This window comes from Anas platyrhynchos, chromosome 2, assembly GCF_047663525.1.
Source record: "Anas platyrhynchos isolate ZD024472 breed Pekin duck chromosome 2, IASCAAS_PekinDuck_T2T, whole genome shotgun sequence".
Lineage (NCBI taxonomy): Eukaryota > Metazoa > Chordata > Aves > Anseriformes > Anatidae > Anas > Anas platyrhynchos.
This window is the reverse complement of record NC_092588.1, coordinates 132,584,914-132,601,368: the sequence shown is the minus strand read 5'-3', so window position 1 is coordinate 132,601,368 and position 16,455 is coordinate 132,584,914. Positions and strand designations below refer to the sequence as shown.

General features: G+C 48.3%; 1 protein-coding gene across 4 annotated transcripts in view; it reads left to right on the top strand.

The window, feature by feature from the left end:
- Positions 1–5,496: 5,496 nt before the first annotated feature.
- NXPH1 (neurexophilin 1) overlaps positions 5,497–16,455 on the top strand; it is a 150,730-nt gene continuing 139,771 nt past the window's right edge. The window contains exons 1-2 of one of the 4 annotated variants that reach the window (XM_038175434.2): positions 5,497–5,601; positions 7,368–7,529. In XM_038175434.2, coding sequence (XP_038031362.1) covers positions 7,476–7,529 — 54 coding nt within the window. In that variant the 5' untranslated portion in view covers positions 5,497–5,601; positions 7,368–7,475. The other 3 variants (XM_072033618.1, XM_027450851.3, XM_038175433.2) reach the window with 3 other exon arrangements.

Below are 16,455 nucleotides of genomic sequence, written 5' to 3'. Positions count from 1 at the left end.
TCCAATAATTTTTAGCAAAGTTTTCTCAAGAGTAAAATGGAAATGCATCTGTGTGCAGTACAGCTATTGCATCAGCACAGCAAAGTAACTCAACAAATCAACATTCCTTTGTTTTTAAATATATATTCATTAATATTGGTGATCCTGACAGCTGTCTTTTTGCAGCCAAGTATTCATACCTCAGCAACAGCTGCATGCAAAAGCAAGAATTTCATTTCTTCTGTAATTTCTTTGATATGTTGCCTGAAGCCTTCTCTCCCCTTGTAAAGCAAAGACAAAAGTCTATTTCAGCCTTTCATCAAAGGTGAAAGTTCTTCTGAGATTTGTCCATTTCTAATAAAGATTTCAGAATGTTCAGGTCCAAAATATCTCATTTTGTTTTCATAGCAGATGTAGGCTTGGCTAGGCAAAAACAATTATTGTGTTGTTATTACAAGGTAAAATTTGACACATTTTCATGCAAGAGGTATCCAAACATGAACTTTCACAAAGGCTTAACTCTACCTCATTTGCAGAAAGTCTCAAAACTTTCATTTGTCTGAGGAAGAATAGACTGCTAGACCAAGTTTAAGGGTCTAAAACATGAAAGGCAGAAATTTCTGAGTTATTCCCCAATATATCTTCTTGCCTTACAAAACCAACTATACTAAGCTATGTCATTTTGAAAGGTAAACTATCACCCTCACTCACGTTCTGCCACCCAAATCATCATAGTAGGTAGATTACAAGCTACCCACAAAGAAAAAACAATCTGAAAGGGTTTAGAGCTGCACATATCTCTTTGAAAACTCACCCAGGAGCCCACTTCATCTCAGCTACAGCCACTGGCAACAGTATTTGGCATGATGAGTCCTGTGTCTGAGCTCAGGTCTCGGGCTGCTCAAAGTGAGATAATTTGCCCCTTTATCAGCTGCCTCCATAAAAAAGATTAAGGTTTCTTTTTGACATAGCAGTTCCAGTCATTCACCACCTTTACTTCCCTTGATGTCAACAGATCTGTGAGGTTGTTTATTGCAGTGCATAGAAGCCGTAGCTCCAGTCCAGGTTCCCATGGATAAGCGAGCTTGGAGCAGAAAACCCAGCACTGCTCTGGGCCCTGCCTGTTGGCCATGCTGTAATGTTCTTGGCACAAAACTCAAGGGAGGGAATAGTGTGAGGAAGGAGCTGCCCTCAGAGCCTTTAGAGATGTTGACAGCCTGGCATCCTGCCCTTCTGCAGCAACTGCTCCATAAAGTAACAGGTAAATTCTGTCTTCAGGACGGTCAACCTGGCACTGCTTGAGCATACACAACTGCTGCAGTGTGACTGAGAAAAAATGAGAGAGGGAAAGACACTAGGAGATCTTCCTTCAGTGGCTGTAATGCTATGTCAGGGAGTTGACTCCTGCTTAAGGCACATGTGATATAGAGCCAGGATGTCCTATCCTGACAGGCTTCTGGGGAGAAGTTTTGCCTTTTCCTCTTTTTCTGTGTGGAGCTGACTTCTGTCCTGGATGCTCAGAATTTGTACAAAGCACTTTTTGGCCAAGCCTTGAAGAATGATGTGCTCCCAGGAGCCCAAGAGCCTTTGTTTTCATGGTGCCTTCAGCTGTGATTGTCCCTCCTTCCTCTGGCCCTGCAAGAAGTCCAAAGACCCTTCAGGGTCTTCCCCACTTTATTTCTCTCAGAAAGTGAAGACAATCGACCTCAAAGACTGTCTCCCAGATCAATTTCTTCTTTGAGACAATGTAACTCCCTTATATTTTAGCTCTTTTGCATAAAGCCTTTCCAGCTAATATTATATGTGTTGGGTTACTGTGCAATTAAAAAAACACACAGAGGAGATTTTAATAAAACTTTTGTTATCAAGTTTTATGATTTCAACAAGTGTTGCTGTCAGCTAATAATCCCTAGAGTGGCCATCATGAAGTATTCCAATAATTGGATTTTAATTTAAAAAATCACTTAGTCCTACAGTATTTTTGAAATCTAATTATGTCTTTAGGAAAATCACACAGGTTGTGGTATTTTCTGGACAACATCACTCTTTGCTCAGTACAGACACCTTCCATTACTTTATTTTTTTTCCTTCTTTTTTTTTTTTGTCGTTTCTTTTCTTATGGGTATTATTAAAACTCTTCTATTTCCTGTGTTGTCAAGATCTAATGGATGAAATAAATGTGAATGCAAATACAACTCTCTATTATACACATTATGTTAGAAAAGAAGCTCCCTATGCAAAGAAGATTAGAAAGCTTTTTTACTTATTGCATTCATGATTCATGAGATTTTTTTTTCCCTTGGATTTAAAGGCATTATTAATGAGCCAGTCCTGTAGATAAACTTGGCTGTAAATTTTATTCATATAGGCAATAATTTATGTCTCACCTTATCTCAAGTATTTTGGAAAAAATCCTGAGTACGTGTGCGCACACAGAGTGTCACCTGGAATAAGTCCAGTGAAGCCTGTAGGCTTGCTCACATTTATATCACAGAAGCATCGAGTGATCCAGGCATTACTGTTAGTACATTACCTTTTAGTCATCTTTGATACTGAATGCCACAGCTCACTCCACCGTTGTGTGATTCCTCATGACATAATGACAGGAGAAATAATTAAAAACATCATGAATTCAAGACCCTTCCCTTGTAGTACCTGGAGTATTCCTGTATTTTTCCATATGGAATACAGAGTAACACCACTTCAAGGTATGTCTTTGACTGTAAGTAGGCAGAAATCAATGCAATAAAAATAAGAGTCTCACAGATATTTTTATATTTAGATATATGAATAGTACATACAGTCATATTCTGACCTTGAAAGAATGGAAATAAGATGTGACAAGGGATTCTGTTTGTAGTATTTATACTAAGAGTAAAAATACTCTGATTGTACACGAAGATTTCCTTGAAACAAAACTAAATCTATTTAATATGTGAAAAGGGGAAGGAATAAAAAGAAAAGGTCTGATGAATTAGCGGTTGGCAATATGAAGAACATTTCAGTAAGATTATTTACATGAATGATATGAGGCATCTGGCCTGTACTGTATAGTACAAATATAGAAAAGCTGTGGAGGCCATAATCTGTCACTGTAGTGCATATGCAACTCCACTTGAATTCAATAGTACTTCAACATGCATATTGATGAGATGATATTTGCTCATAGCACAGGCAGATTTTTTTGTTTGAAGACAGCCATTGTTAACAATTTAATATATCCTTTAAAGAGACGGGACAAAACTTCTATTGACTTCACCAAAATTCCTGACCCAGGCATTGATTGTAGCAATGAAACACAGAGAAAAAAAAAAAAAGTCTAGTACAGAGCAGACTGAAAAATGGTGGTTAAGCTGCATTGGCTTTTCACTTCCTAAGTCTTGCTTCAGCCCTTAGTACCCTGGCCCACCTTTGGTTTCTCTTATTTATTTATTTTTTTTTTTTACTTTTTTTTTTTTTTTCATCTCCCAAGCAGTATTTCCAAAATAGACGCGTATGCTCTATGGATTGTATTGCAGAGGATTCAGATCTATTTGTCAGTTTTACTTCATACATAACTGCCCACGTGCAGGGAGGTTAGTTACATTGCACAGTAAATTTAGCTCACTTATTTGATATTTATCATTAGAGCACTGTATCTTCTTCTAGTGCCTCAAGCAATTAAACCACGTGCCCATCTTCTTTTGGAACCCCTAGCAATTATTAATCACTTGCCATTGTCTTTGGATTTTCTGCCTGTGACCCTTTTAGTTCTGCAAGCCAGGAAGCTTTCTTCGCAATAACAGGGAAGCTACCTAAAGGTCAGAATATATTTCAAAGCTTTAAAAATAGCCCAATTGCATTTTAAAGTCTAATTGGACTTTTCAAAAGTCCATTAGTAAGCCCAGAATTTGTGATTCTTTAAAGCCCCACCAGCTCACACTACCTTGCTGGGGACCTTGTTGCTAAGATTACATACAGTATCCAAATGGTTGAAATTAAAATTAACTTTAAAAAATCTAATATTTCACTTAAGCTGCTCTGCTAATATTACAGAATCAGATAAAAGTCAAATGACTATGCTGAAAAATCCTAAATGTCAGATAAGTAGTGCATTTCCTTTGAAAATGTTCACAGCTGGAATACGTTGTAGCCTGCTTTTTTATATTTTATTTTATATATTTTTTTTCTTTGGTAAAAAAGATCAATCCAGGCTTCCATATGATCCTTTCTCCTGTCTTCTGGAGACACAATAGAGAGAAGCAGTCCAAATGGAGCATCAGTTTTCTCAGTGCCTTTGGCTGAGGAGGTCAGCCAAAGTATGAAGAAGTTTTCACTAAAGCCTTGGATCAGCCCCCACACAATTGAAAATAGGTTCCTCCCCCTTAAGACCTTTACCTCAAGAGCCTTCTGATGCCTCAGGTAGGTAGCATGCAGACCAGACTGTTCATAGATCTCGCTGAATTCACAGGAGGAGGAGATTTCAGTGGGCTGAAGTCAAGAGTGACCATTCTCGTGATGCCAATGGAGTCCAACATTCCTCTGCAGTTCTCCCCTAAATGAGACACAAGGATCTGGGTCAGAAAGACAGGGAAGATGTTTGGTTTGCCCAGCTGGAGGAGGAATTCTTCTCCAAGGACTACTTCCTTGTCACCTCCACTATGAAGACATTAACGATCAAACCTTGCTGAGGCCGAATCAAGTTATACAGGCCCTAGAGTGGATTGTTCCTTCTCGAACAAGCATTGGCCTCCTCAGGAATGTGACCTATGGAAATCAGTCAGACATTGCATTTGCTCTTCCTGCTCCATATCAACCCTGCAATCTCCTATCTGAGGTAAGAGCAACCATGCTGGGTCTAAATATGTATCTCAGTGGCTTCTTGCAAAGATCCATAGCCTAGGTCATCAGTAGGCTCCACGCAGCTTGTGGCAAGTTTGTTCTGTGCTAAGAAAGTAACATTTATCTTTCTATCTATAGATTGATTAATAAATGCAGACAAAGCCCCTCACTTATGGGGAATAAGAGTGGAAAAGACAGGAAGGAGGCAGCTGGCAGGAGGGATAAGTCAGCTGTGATTTTTGATTTGTTACCCGTTGGAAACAAGAAGTCCCTAGGCAGCTTCAGCCTGCATGGTATTGCAGAGGCTGTCTGGAGGGGCAGGATGACAGTATGATTCCTCGCAGGCTGCATGCTCCTGTTCAAAGCCGTGACGTGAGCGTCCCACATGTCTAACAGAGGGATGGTGCTGGGGACATATGGAGGTGTCCATCTTCCAGGTGTTTGGAGCAGCGATGGCCATGGGGGAAGCTATGGTGCCGCCCTTCCAAGGAATATTCATTTCCTTCCTCCTCCTTTTCCTTCTCCCCTCTTATTACAGCATCCCAGACTCAGACCCCCGACTTAATACAGTATTTTACAGATTGGTATTGAAGCCTCAGATTGCAAATGTTAATTACAAGGACATGCTCTGAGAGCAGCAAGGATTTGGCAGGACAAGTGAAGTCCTTCCTCTCTCTCTCTCTCTTTCTCTCTCTCTCTCTCTCTCTCTCGTTTCCTGCTCTGTACAGCACTCTGGCTTGCTTCTTGGCTCCCCTTTGGGAGGTGATAAATCTGAGCTTTGCTGTCGAGGCCGGGGATCTGGTAAGGCAACCCTGTGCTGTTGGTATCCTCCCCTTCACCCTGTCCCAATGTCACAGTGGTAACGGTACGGTTTGGGGAGGATGGAAGAGGGCAGGAGAAGAAACCCCAGGACTTGTAAAGAAGAAGGCAAACAAGGTCGATGAGACCTTTCTCTTTGCATGACAGCTGGCGGGATTAGGCACGGCACGGGGCAGGGCCAAGCTTCCCCAGCCTCCCTCCGCGGGGCCGTCCAGCTACAGGTTCCTGCCGGCGGGGAGAAGCATCCCTCCATCCCTCCTTCCCTCCCTGCCATCCCGCAGCTCGGCTCCGCAGCCCCGGCCGGCTCTGCTCCGGGCTGGCGGTGCACGGGACGCCTCCCCCGAGGGAGGCGGAAAAACTGAAATGAAAGAGAGAGGGGGAAAAAAGCGAGGCTCCGGCCGGCTCCTTCCCGGCGCTGGGCAGGGCGAGCAGCCCGGCGGGGCAGGCAGGGCGGGCGGCGCGGGGCGGCTCTCGCCGCTCGGGGAGGGCTCTGATTCATCACCCCGCTCGGAGGAGAGGATGGGACGCCGTTGAAGTCCCCTTTCTCCCTCCTCCCTTCCCCTCTCCGCCAGGCAAGCCCCCCCCTCTCCTCCCCCCTCCGCCGCTCTTTCTCTCTCCCCAAGCAGTGAGGCTCGGACGGCGCTCGGCTCCGGCGCTTTATTCCGAGATGCTCGGCCAAGGTCTTTGCAGATAGATTTTATCTGAAGTTAAAGAGCAGGCGCTCGCCGCTCCCTCGCCGATAAGGCATTTTTAATAGAGACAAATCGCCCTGGACGCCCCGGAGCGCCGCTGCCGCCGCTCCTGCCCGCGCCCCCCGCCGAAGGCTAGCGGGCAGCCCGGGCAGCTCCCTCCTCCCGTAAGTGTCCTGCTCGGCTGTGTGCGGAGAAGGGGAGGCGAGGGGGGGACGGACAGCCTGCCAGCCGCCCCGCCACCGCCGGATGCCCAGCGGCCGCGGGACGGCCCGGCGCGGAGCGCGGCCAGGAGATGCGCAGGGGCGGCGGGCTGCGCCGCGCCGCTCGGCCCCTCTAGGCTCGCCCATGGAGCGCCCCGCGGAGCCCCGGCCGCCGTCGGACCCCCCACGCCGTACGTATCCCCGCCGCGGCCCCCCCGCGGCGCCGGGGCTGTCCGCGGGGCGCGGGGGCGGAGAGGGCCGGGGCCGGGGGTCGGGGGTCGGAGCCCGTCGGGGCGCCCCGCGGCGCGGCCCCGGCCCGGGGCGAGCATTTTGGGTGCTTTAGGAGCGGCGGAGAGGAGGGAGGTGGGCTTGCGGGGGGTGCGGGGGGGCGAGGAGCCTGCCCGGGGGTCCCGGCTTGAAGCCGCCGGAGCCCCGGCGCCGCACCCCCGACCCCTCTCCTCCGCGCTCCGGCGCTGCGGGGCTCCGCGGCGGGCGGCTGCCGCCCGGTGCCCGGCGAGGGCGCGCAGGGAGGCGGGCGGGAGGGCGGTGGGGCTGGCGGTGGCACCCCCGGGCCGTCCCAGCCCACCCCCGGGGCTCCCCAGCCCGGCAAAAGGAGCGAGAGCCCGGTAGCGCTGCCCACAGGGCGCTCCGCAGCCAGCCTGGATCGCGCGACCACTTTACTCTGCCGCCGGATTAACTCGATTTTAATCGTTTTTTGTTCCCCCCCACCCCCATCCACACACCCCATCTCCTCCTTCTCTCCCGCCCCCCCTTTCCTACGCACCTCTCTTCCCCCCTTGTCTCAAGCCTAACCTTGTCTTGTGGTCATGGGGTCTATAATTTCATTTTTGTCTAGGCTGGTGAGAGCTCCGCTCGTTCTGTAAAGTGGATGTCAGGTGGATCTATGTTCTGGAAGGAACAAAGAGGCAGCGAAGGCAGCGCGGGGGAAGTTTGAGCGGCGAGGATGCAGGCTGTCTACTGGTACGCGGTCCTTCTGCTGCAGCCCACCCTCTACTTGGTGAGTGCCCCCCGGTGCCGGGGGGAGCGCGGCGGGGAAGGGGGCAGCAGCCCGGCGGAGAACGAGCAAACTCACGGCAACTGCCGCCGCCTTCCGGGCAGCCCGGGGCCGGTAAGAGGGTACAGGGGGGGCAACCCCGCAACTTCTGCTCCCCTCGGGGACAGCGGGCTCGGGGGGCTCCCCGGTGCCACCTCCTGGACCGGGCCCCCCGGTGCCAGTGCGGGCACGGCAACGCCTCCGGGGGGGCTCCCTGGCAGGCTCCGGAGCGGAGGCAACTTCTTACGCCTGCCCTCGGCCGGGGGTGGCAGCCCCCCGAGAGCCCCCCAGCAGCCCTCCAGCACCGTGCCCATCCTGGATGCGAAGCCCGGGCGCGCAGCGCGCAGCGAGGAGCGGAGCTGCGTGGGTTTTCCGTGTGCGGTCCCGTTGGTTCTGTGGCGAATCTCCCCTGAGATTAGCCGGGGGAACGCGAGCAAACAGCGGCGCTATCTCCTTTCGCTCCCACTTTCTCCCCCCTTAAAAACCTCCAGGAGCAACCCCCGGCGGGCTGCCCCTTCCCAGCCCTGCCTGATGCGCCATTCATCAGCCGAGCGCTCTGCGGAGCATCCTCCCCGCGGCGGAGGGCAAGGAAGGAGCCTTTTTTCCAGGAGCCACAAGCACCCCGCCACCCGCTCCGGGGATGCTCCGGCTGCGGCTGCGGGGCTGGCGGGGGCGGGGGGCGGCGCTGCCCGCTCCGCTCCTCTCCGCGACCCCCTGCGCTGCCGCGGCCGGGCCGCCTGGGGGCGCTGCGGGCCGCCGATCCCGGCCGGGGGTGGGGGGGACCGACGGGGGGCTGGGGAGGGGGGGGCAGACCCGGCCGCCTGCGCGCTCCTCCCGCGGCCGCGCAGAGCCCAGCGCAGGGGGTCGCGGCCGGCCCGAACCCTCCCTCGGTATCCCCCCCCTCCCTCCCCCCCCCAAATTCCCTTCCCTTCCAGCCCCGACGGTTTTACAGGCGGGGGTGGGGGCATGGGGGGAGAAAAGTGCGCGGCGAATAATCTATCAAAAAGCCGGAGCGAGATCGATACATCGTGTTAAATTTTAAATGTGTTTGCTGGCAGTTAAACTGCTCCCGACTCATTACAACAACAGTGCTGGATTTATTCTAGTGCGCCGCAGTCTGAACAACAAGCGCATTAATTCTCCTTTAATTGTAAACTGGGAGCATTTGAAAACCATTCAGTGTGCAAATTATGCTGATTCAATTACCGTTTAGTTACAGACTTCATTACCTGAATGCTTTTTTTTTTTTTTTTTTTTGTGTGTGTGTGTGTGTGTTCCGAGTGTTTGGCGTTAGAGAAAAGGAGACGATTTTTTTTTTTTCAGTTTCCCTCGAAACAATGCGAATATGGTTAAAAAAAAAAAAAAAAAGGAATAAAAGGCAGGCTAGGGGGAGGGGATGTGCTCTTCGGCTCGGCTGCGTCTTCTGCCAAAACGCTCGAGGGGGATCCAAAGGATTTCCCTGCCCAGCCCAAGACTTCCTAAGTCGCTGCTCGCACGTTTACGCCAGCCTCCCTCTCCCCATGCTCTGCATTTAGGGAGTGAATCCGAAAGTTTGCGCGACGATAAACTGCTTATCAGCCTGGGAGCACGAAGTTTTGTTAGGCTTTAGGCAGCGAGGTGCAGCCCCCGGTGCCGCTCCGCCTGAGCATCACTCGGGCAGCGCCAAGCAGGAGTTGGATTTTCTGTACCCAGCCTGTTAGGAAGGGGAAATGAAATGACAACACCAACAGCTTCCCACTGAGTTTGTTAAAGGATCCTCCTTGAGGGAGGTTGATAACACAGAGGGAAAACATGTTTCCCCTCCGCCTTAGCCAGGCGCTGTGCAGAGAAAGTGAACAGCCGCAGCCAGGCTGGGCTGCCTTCAAGTTCCTCATTCGCCGGCTTCTGATTCCTCTCCACCCAGCAAACCGCTGCTCTTTTTTTTTTTTTTTTTTTTTTTCCTTCCACCATTAAACCTTTTCCTAATGAAATCTTGGAGGAAAAAAAAAAAAAGTGCTTCTGCTTTTCTCCCCCTTTTTAATAGAGCCATATGCCAGTCAGCCTTATTGCCTGAAATTTATAGAGGTCATGGCCGATCCAAACGAGTGAGAGTTTTGCTGGGGTAGAGCTGGCTCGCCCTATTATGTTTATTGATAAGAACATTAGCTAGACATCCAAGACATGCGTGTTCTCCTTGTTTTGAGCTGTGCAGCGTATTGCAAATGCTGTATTTGACTTACACTCGAAGTGCGTTTCTTTTGGCCTAAACGAATAACTTTGTATTTATTTGGTAGAATTAGGAGCCAACCTTTACAGGTATTTTGTTTCTTCAGATTTAAAGAGCAACAGAAATTGTTCAAAATGCCATGCTCGGTCGTATTTACCTCGAACCTCCCCTTCTTTTCTTTCAGGAACATCTTAGTCTTATTCTAACGAATAATGTTTTCTTAACTAACAGCGCTGTGTCAAGCTCAAAATTGTCATTAGGAAAGCGCGTAGATATTAAGAAAGAAAAAGCCACACAGAGATTGTAGACTTTGTATTTTATTTTTAAGGTTTCAGTTCTGTCTGTTTATAAGGACACCGGGGTTTTACACCATTCCCTTAATTGAAACCTTCCCGTTTAATTCCTGCCTAGTTGCCGGTGAATCTCCAGCCCGACACCACAGGACAATAAAACGCCAGGCACTTTCTTTTCATTTCTTTCTTCATTATTACTATTATTATTTTTTTTCCCGGGTAGAAGCAACATGCTGCAGAAGCGCCTGCGAATCGCACGACAAAGCTGCTGGCAAAAGCGGCACGGACCCTGACTACTTATTTCTCGGGGAGCCAGCTCAAGATCGGGCAAAAGGCCGGGGCAGATAAGATAAGGGCAGGCAGACAAGGGGACCCGCTGGGCGGGCGGCGGGCTGGTGGCCGCAGCCCTGGCCCCGTTCTGCCCCCGGCAAGCCCCCGCCGGGCGGCAGCAGGATTTGTCCCCGGCGTGCCCGCGGGCTCTGCCCCCGCCTGCTCCGGGGGGAACTTCCCGCATGGTGCAAGCAAGGTGTAACTTGTTTTGCGGGGCTCACCCTGCTTTAAAGGGGCTAGAGCTCACCGTCTGGGTGAACCTAAAACCAACCCGAGTTTTGCGCTGCGTGCTGCTAGGGCAAACATCCCCCTCCCCGGCTTGCCGTGCTCTTCCAGCAGAGTTTCTTCACCGGCGGGTTTGGAAATTAGGCTGTACACCAGCATTGACTGGCAGAGATTTTTTCCTCCGTGCAGCGTTTAAGCGGAGCAGGAGCAAATCGCGGGGGATTTCTCCCCCCACCCCGACAAGGGCTGCGAGGTAGTTCCGCGGGGGCGCAGCTCTGCGAGCGCTTTGTCAGCCAACTGCGGGACACTCCGGCACCTTGGCTTACAGGACAATGGCAAAGGGTCTTGGAAACAGCCTGCTGACCTTCTCCCCGAGCCGGGCTGGGGTTTTAAGGTCTGCTCCTCGCCGTTTGGAGGCCTCCTGACAGCCGAGCGAAGCGCTCCCGCAGAAATGTCCTGAATGATAGTGGTTTAAAATCGCGTGCATCAGCGGTGGCACACCTGATGCGGTGTTTGCTGAGGGGGCAAACAGGGGGTTAGTGGCTCCAGAGTTTGTGTACATTTAATTTCGCTCCGTGTTGCACTGTTTGCGGCCATTTCACCCCGGTTAATGAAAGCTATGGAGAACGTGAAGAGCTATCACGTGCCGGCGAAGATAAGTTGATTTTTTTTTTTTCCTTTTTAAAGATAGTTGCTGGTTGTGTCCTACTTTGATGTGGGAGGAAAGAAACCTCTATAGGCAGCGAAGATAAAAGAAAATAAAAAACAAAAGAGAGGGAAAGCATTGTCCTGTCATAATCACCACCCACAGTGTTTTCTCAGAGGTATTTGGTGCTGAAAGCATTCGTGTTTTTTTTTTTTTTTTTTTTTTTTTTTTTAATCCAGATAAGCAATTTCTTGCATTTATTTATTTATTTATTTATTTTTAATTTTCACGTCCAAGGCGGGGAGAGGGGGAGAGCGCTTGGCAGAGAGGGAGAGAAGTGGCAGGGCTTTTTCTGCTAGAGACTTTACGCAGTCTTGAGATGATCTGCTCCCCCTCTGTAAAGGAGTTTGAGACCCTTTCGCGGTGGTGTAGAGGAAATTGTTACCCTTTCGGAAGATGAAGCACAGGATTAATAAAGGGACTCGAATCACTTGGAACTGGTGAAAAAAACTTATCTGTGCTCTATTTTTCTGTTAAGCGGAAGATAGCTCATTCTTTTGCGGGCTTTCTTCCTTTGTAACTATCAAGGACCTTGCTAGGAGTTTCTGAAGGGGGTTTCCCGCATTGATACATATATATATTTTCTGGTGCTTAGTACGTACTATTTTCACTTCTTAAATCTCTGAAGAAAGCCGCTTGGAATAGATTTCACTTTTTAGGGAGGCACCTAAGCACAGTCCAATATCCCTTTCCCTGCCACAAATTCCATGTCGGTACCTAGAGGTATCCATTTTAAGCTCTTTAATATTTCTCTGCATCCGTAAACCGCCATTTTAATTAACAAAAAGCCAATTTCCCAGTCGTCTTGGAAAGTGCGATGAAGCAGGTTAAGAAACCAATTGCTCGGAATAGCCAGCACTTGGAGAAAATGAATGTGTGAGCCATCCTTCCCTCCTTAGCATTGGCTTCTGTTCCCCGATAGGGCTTGGTGAAGTTATGCTGTGATTTATCAGATAGTTTAACTCCCAACTCGCTCTTCTTGTAAGTCAGCATTAAACCACCTCCTGGGTGCTTTGTAAATACAGCTTTAGCATTTTTTCATGCAGCAGATTGACATGTTGACGATTCTGCTTTAAGGAATGTGACAATAAAGTGGAAAACCAAAGGCTGGCAAGCACTTCATCAAGGATAAAAAGGTTCTGCTGTAAGGATGTCACTCAATTTATTGTGAAAGTCGAATGAATTACGTTTAATGAAAGTGCTCCCCAGATGAATATTACCAGCAATTTCCTGAGTTGGCTCTGTCAGATTGATATGAGGAAATGCCAACCCATATCAAAAAAGATCTCCAATCTCAATTACTATGCAAGCTTTCGAAGAGCTCTTTTTTATTGATATGATATATATTGGCGGGTTCTCAATGCAGTGGAAACTGCTCTCTGTTCAACAGGACAGCACTTTAACTAGTTTATTGTTTAACCCCACGTTTTTCTGGCTGTTGTTTAAACCTCTAAGGGTGCCCTTCCTTTGGAGGGGAAACGGCCTCTCATCCTCTCTGCCTTTCTGTGACCTAAAGAGGCCGAAGTTGTGTGTCTGGCAGAGAGCAGGGGCGATGCTCATTTCAGGAAGTTTGTTCAGCCTGGATGGACAAAGCCGAAGGTCAAGGGAAATAACTCGGCTGAGACAATGGTGTTGGGTCCCCTCATTTTCAGTGTATTTCCAGGCAATAATCCAGAGCACGGCAATATTTGTTATGACTAGATATCCCAATATTCCCGCCCTTTCTTCCTCATTCCTCTAGGGCTTCTTTGGGCTAATTAGAAATTCACTAAGCCCGCAAAGAGAGAGAGAGAGACTCTTATGTCGCCTCATCTACATAAGAATTGATTTTTGTGAGAGGCTTTTCTCTTCTATTTTAACTACTATGACACTGGTCGCTGCTCTGTAATACAGTTTCTTTTCCCAGAATCCGTCTTGCTGGGCTTGTTTGTGATTAAAGGAGGAATTCAGTCAGCTTTCTGCTACCACTTCCCACCTCTCTTTCGATTTTTTAATTGAAGTGGAGAGAGAGAAAGGGACGGTTTTGAAGGACGATCGGGAGGTGCTCGGTACTCTGCAGGAGGCTGAGGACAAGAGCACTTTTGCACGTGGAGCTGCGCTGCCTGCACACAACATGAAAGAGGAAGCAGAAAGAGCTTGTGCTCATCCCGGTCGGGTTAGTGCGTGTTCCCATTTCTCTGTTCGTTCCTGGATCCGCGTCCAAAACTTTCTTCAGAGCACGAGTAGCCCACGTGGTTGTTAGTATTTCTTTTTCTTCTCCCTTCTGTCGGAATATTTTTTGAGCCGGGGAAAGCTAGCGCAAGACCCGCGAGGAGAGCAGACCAGTGCTTACAGACGGACTGGGGCAAGGCTGACACTGCGGTGCTCCGCTCCGCGACTGCCTCGCCTCGCCCAGCCGCCCCCCGGCCCCGATCACCGGCCCGGCCCGGCCGTGCAGCGCCTCGGAGAGCTCCGGGGCGGCGGCGCCAGCACCACGGACAGCGCCCGGAGCCGCCCCTCCACATGCTCTGCCCGGCCGGGCCCTCGGTGACGGCTCTACACGGACCAAACTCCACTTCCACCGATCAAACTCCTCTTTCACCGACCAAACTCCTCTTTTTCACGGACACCTTGTCCCGGACTAGTCAATATTTCGGGTCAGTACCGAGTGAGTTCTTACCCAAAACTTGCTCCGGACTTGGGGTTTGGCTGCCTTCATTGGCTTTCCTGGAGGAAGAAGTAGATGGGCTGCCAAGCAGATTGATATATTAGCTGTTGCTGTGGTGTGGCTTTCTTTTAGTGGTGAAGCAGCCTCTTAGCTTTCTGTGGATATACTGGCCAGAGGGGCAATACATGAGTGGGGAGGGAAGCAGGCATGGGGTCTTGGATTTAATTATCTAAGGTCCCCAGCAGGATGCCTCTGGGGATCAGGAAGGTTGCTCTGGCATGTTTGGGTTTGTCTTGTACCATCCGAAGGCCACTGTATCCTCTCCTTTCTGGGAGAGATCAGGAACATCTGAGAGCATCAGAGTCAAAATGGACTGTGGGATGCAACTAACACTGAGGCATGAGAGCAAGGAATGATTGATTAATAAATTAATAGTGACAGTTCCCATCTCCTGTGTTATAGTGGGAGAGAGTCATATGTAGTCAAATGTTGATGTCGTTCTGAGGGTGGTGGTGCTCTGGGACACCTGTGAGGGCAGACAGATCTGGCTCACTCCACTTGCTTGTGGCCTCACAGACAGAGCTTAGGGTATCTCCCAGCTCCCTCCTTGCTTTCAAGAGGAGATAATCCTCAAGTAAGATCCTCCACCCCTGTAAATCCCCACTTGCTGTTGACAGAGCTATCCTCTAGAGGTCTGCTGCCTGAAAAGCACTTGTCGGTGAAACACCAACCATTGACACGGAAGGTATAAGTGGATGAGTGATGGAGAGCCCTTCAATAACGGAATGTGATGGGAATTGACTGGGCTGAGAGAAAAAACAACCTACAATCTCCACCAACCCTGCAGACAAAACCATAGGCCATTTATTCCTGATCCATATTTTCTCATGAATATCAGTAGTGATTGTGGTGCTTTTGCTAGATGTGAACATTTTCCAGTCCCTTTTGATTACGACATGTCCCCATGCATGGTGCCTGGAAACTGCATTGTCTGCTTCAGAGATATTGCTTTTATCTTCCAAATGCCATCCTCATTAATGTCAGCGTCTTGCAGTCCAGCTAGTGACAAATGTCTCAGTGACGTTCATCTGCTTTTCACACTGCATTCATCTCTCTAGGTGGCCCGTCTCTTTCTCTCCAAGGGGTAGTTTAGTAGTATTTTCTTTCTTGCCCCTTTGTCTGCTGTAAAATGATTTGTCTGCTGGTTGGTCTCTGTCCTGTCTGTTCACGTGTTGGTTTTGCCAGTGTCCTCTAGGGTATCACTTCTTCTGTTAGCTGTTTTGTCACTTAGACGACAGGTTGACCAGTGCATGGGAAGATTACCTGCTCTTTCCACATCTTCGGATGGCTTAAAGGGGAGAAATATAAGGCTTTTTTTTTCTGGGTGACTACCAAATGATAACAATACCAGTGCCCTATTTTTCTTAAATCTCACAGACTCATTTATTGCAAACATATCTAAGGAATGAAGAGCCTGGCTGTTTCTTTTTACATGCATCCCAGTTGTTTGTCTTTGTGTGCTTATTTGATCAGTCTGCTTTTTGCTGTGCTTTTGAGAAACTTATAAGTAAAATATAATATACTTTTTCTTTGTACATTTCCTTAAATTTTGATTGCTGGGACAAGATCTATAGGATCATCAGACTTCTTTTAGCAGCAGAGCTGACAGCCAAAATAATATTAGCAAAGAAGTGATCTAGTAGCCTCCATTCTTGGAACCACCTGTAATTAAAATCTGATATTCATATGTATATATAATTTATGTAATTTATTTAGGAAGAGAAATAAACAGATACTTAAAATCTAAGCAATTTAGCCTCTTTGGTTGAATACCAGAAGATGTTACTTGCCTTCCTAGTTAAAACGCCTGATGCTTTGATCCAGAAATCACTGAACACAGTGGTGATTTCTGACAATTCCAGTAGTTTTAGATCTGGCCCCATGAGTATAGGGATTCTCCCACCCACTGCATACCTATGTCAGAAATAACATAAATAACATTAGAAATATTTAGTGACTGTCATGTCTTATGGGAACTCACCTCCCCACAACACAAGCCTCATATTACATGGGAAATAATTTTCTGCTGTAACAGTATTTTCTGTATTTATCTTAGAGATGCATGGATGAGCCACAGGATAAAAATAAAGGAGGGGGGTGGAGGAGGGAACAAACAAAAACAAAGCAACACACTAGCAACATGCTGAGAACACTTGAACACTTGAGAAACAAAGGCTACTATAGAGCTGATTGTATGGCTTTATCCTTCAGTATTATACAGGATAACATTCCTATGTAAATCAATGGTTTACTAGTGTGAGGACTACGGATTCTGTACTGTACTTTCTATGACTGAGGATTGCTTGTCATTATTTAGATGTCTCTTCAAATTTAAAGTGTCATTGGCAGCTCTTCAAAAATTCTAACTAATGGAATTTCTGTTATGGATAGTTCAGACCACCTGTACCAGAGTATTTATCAGA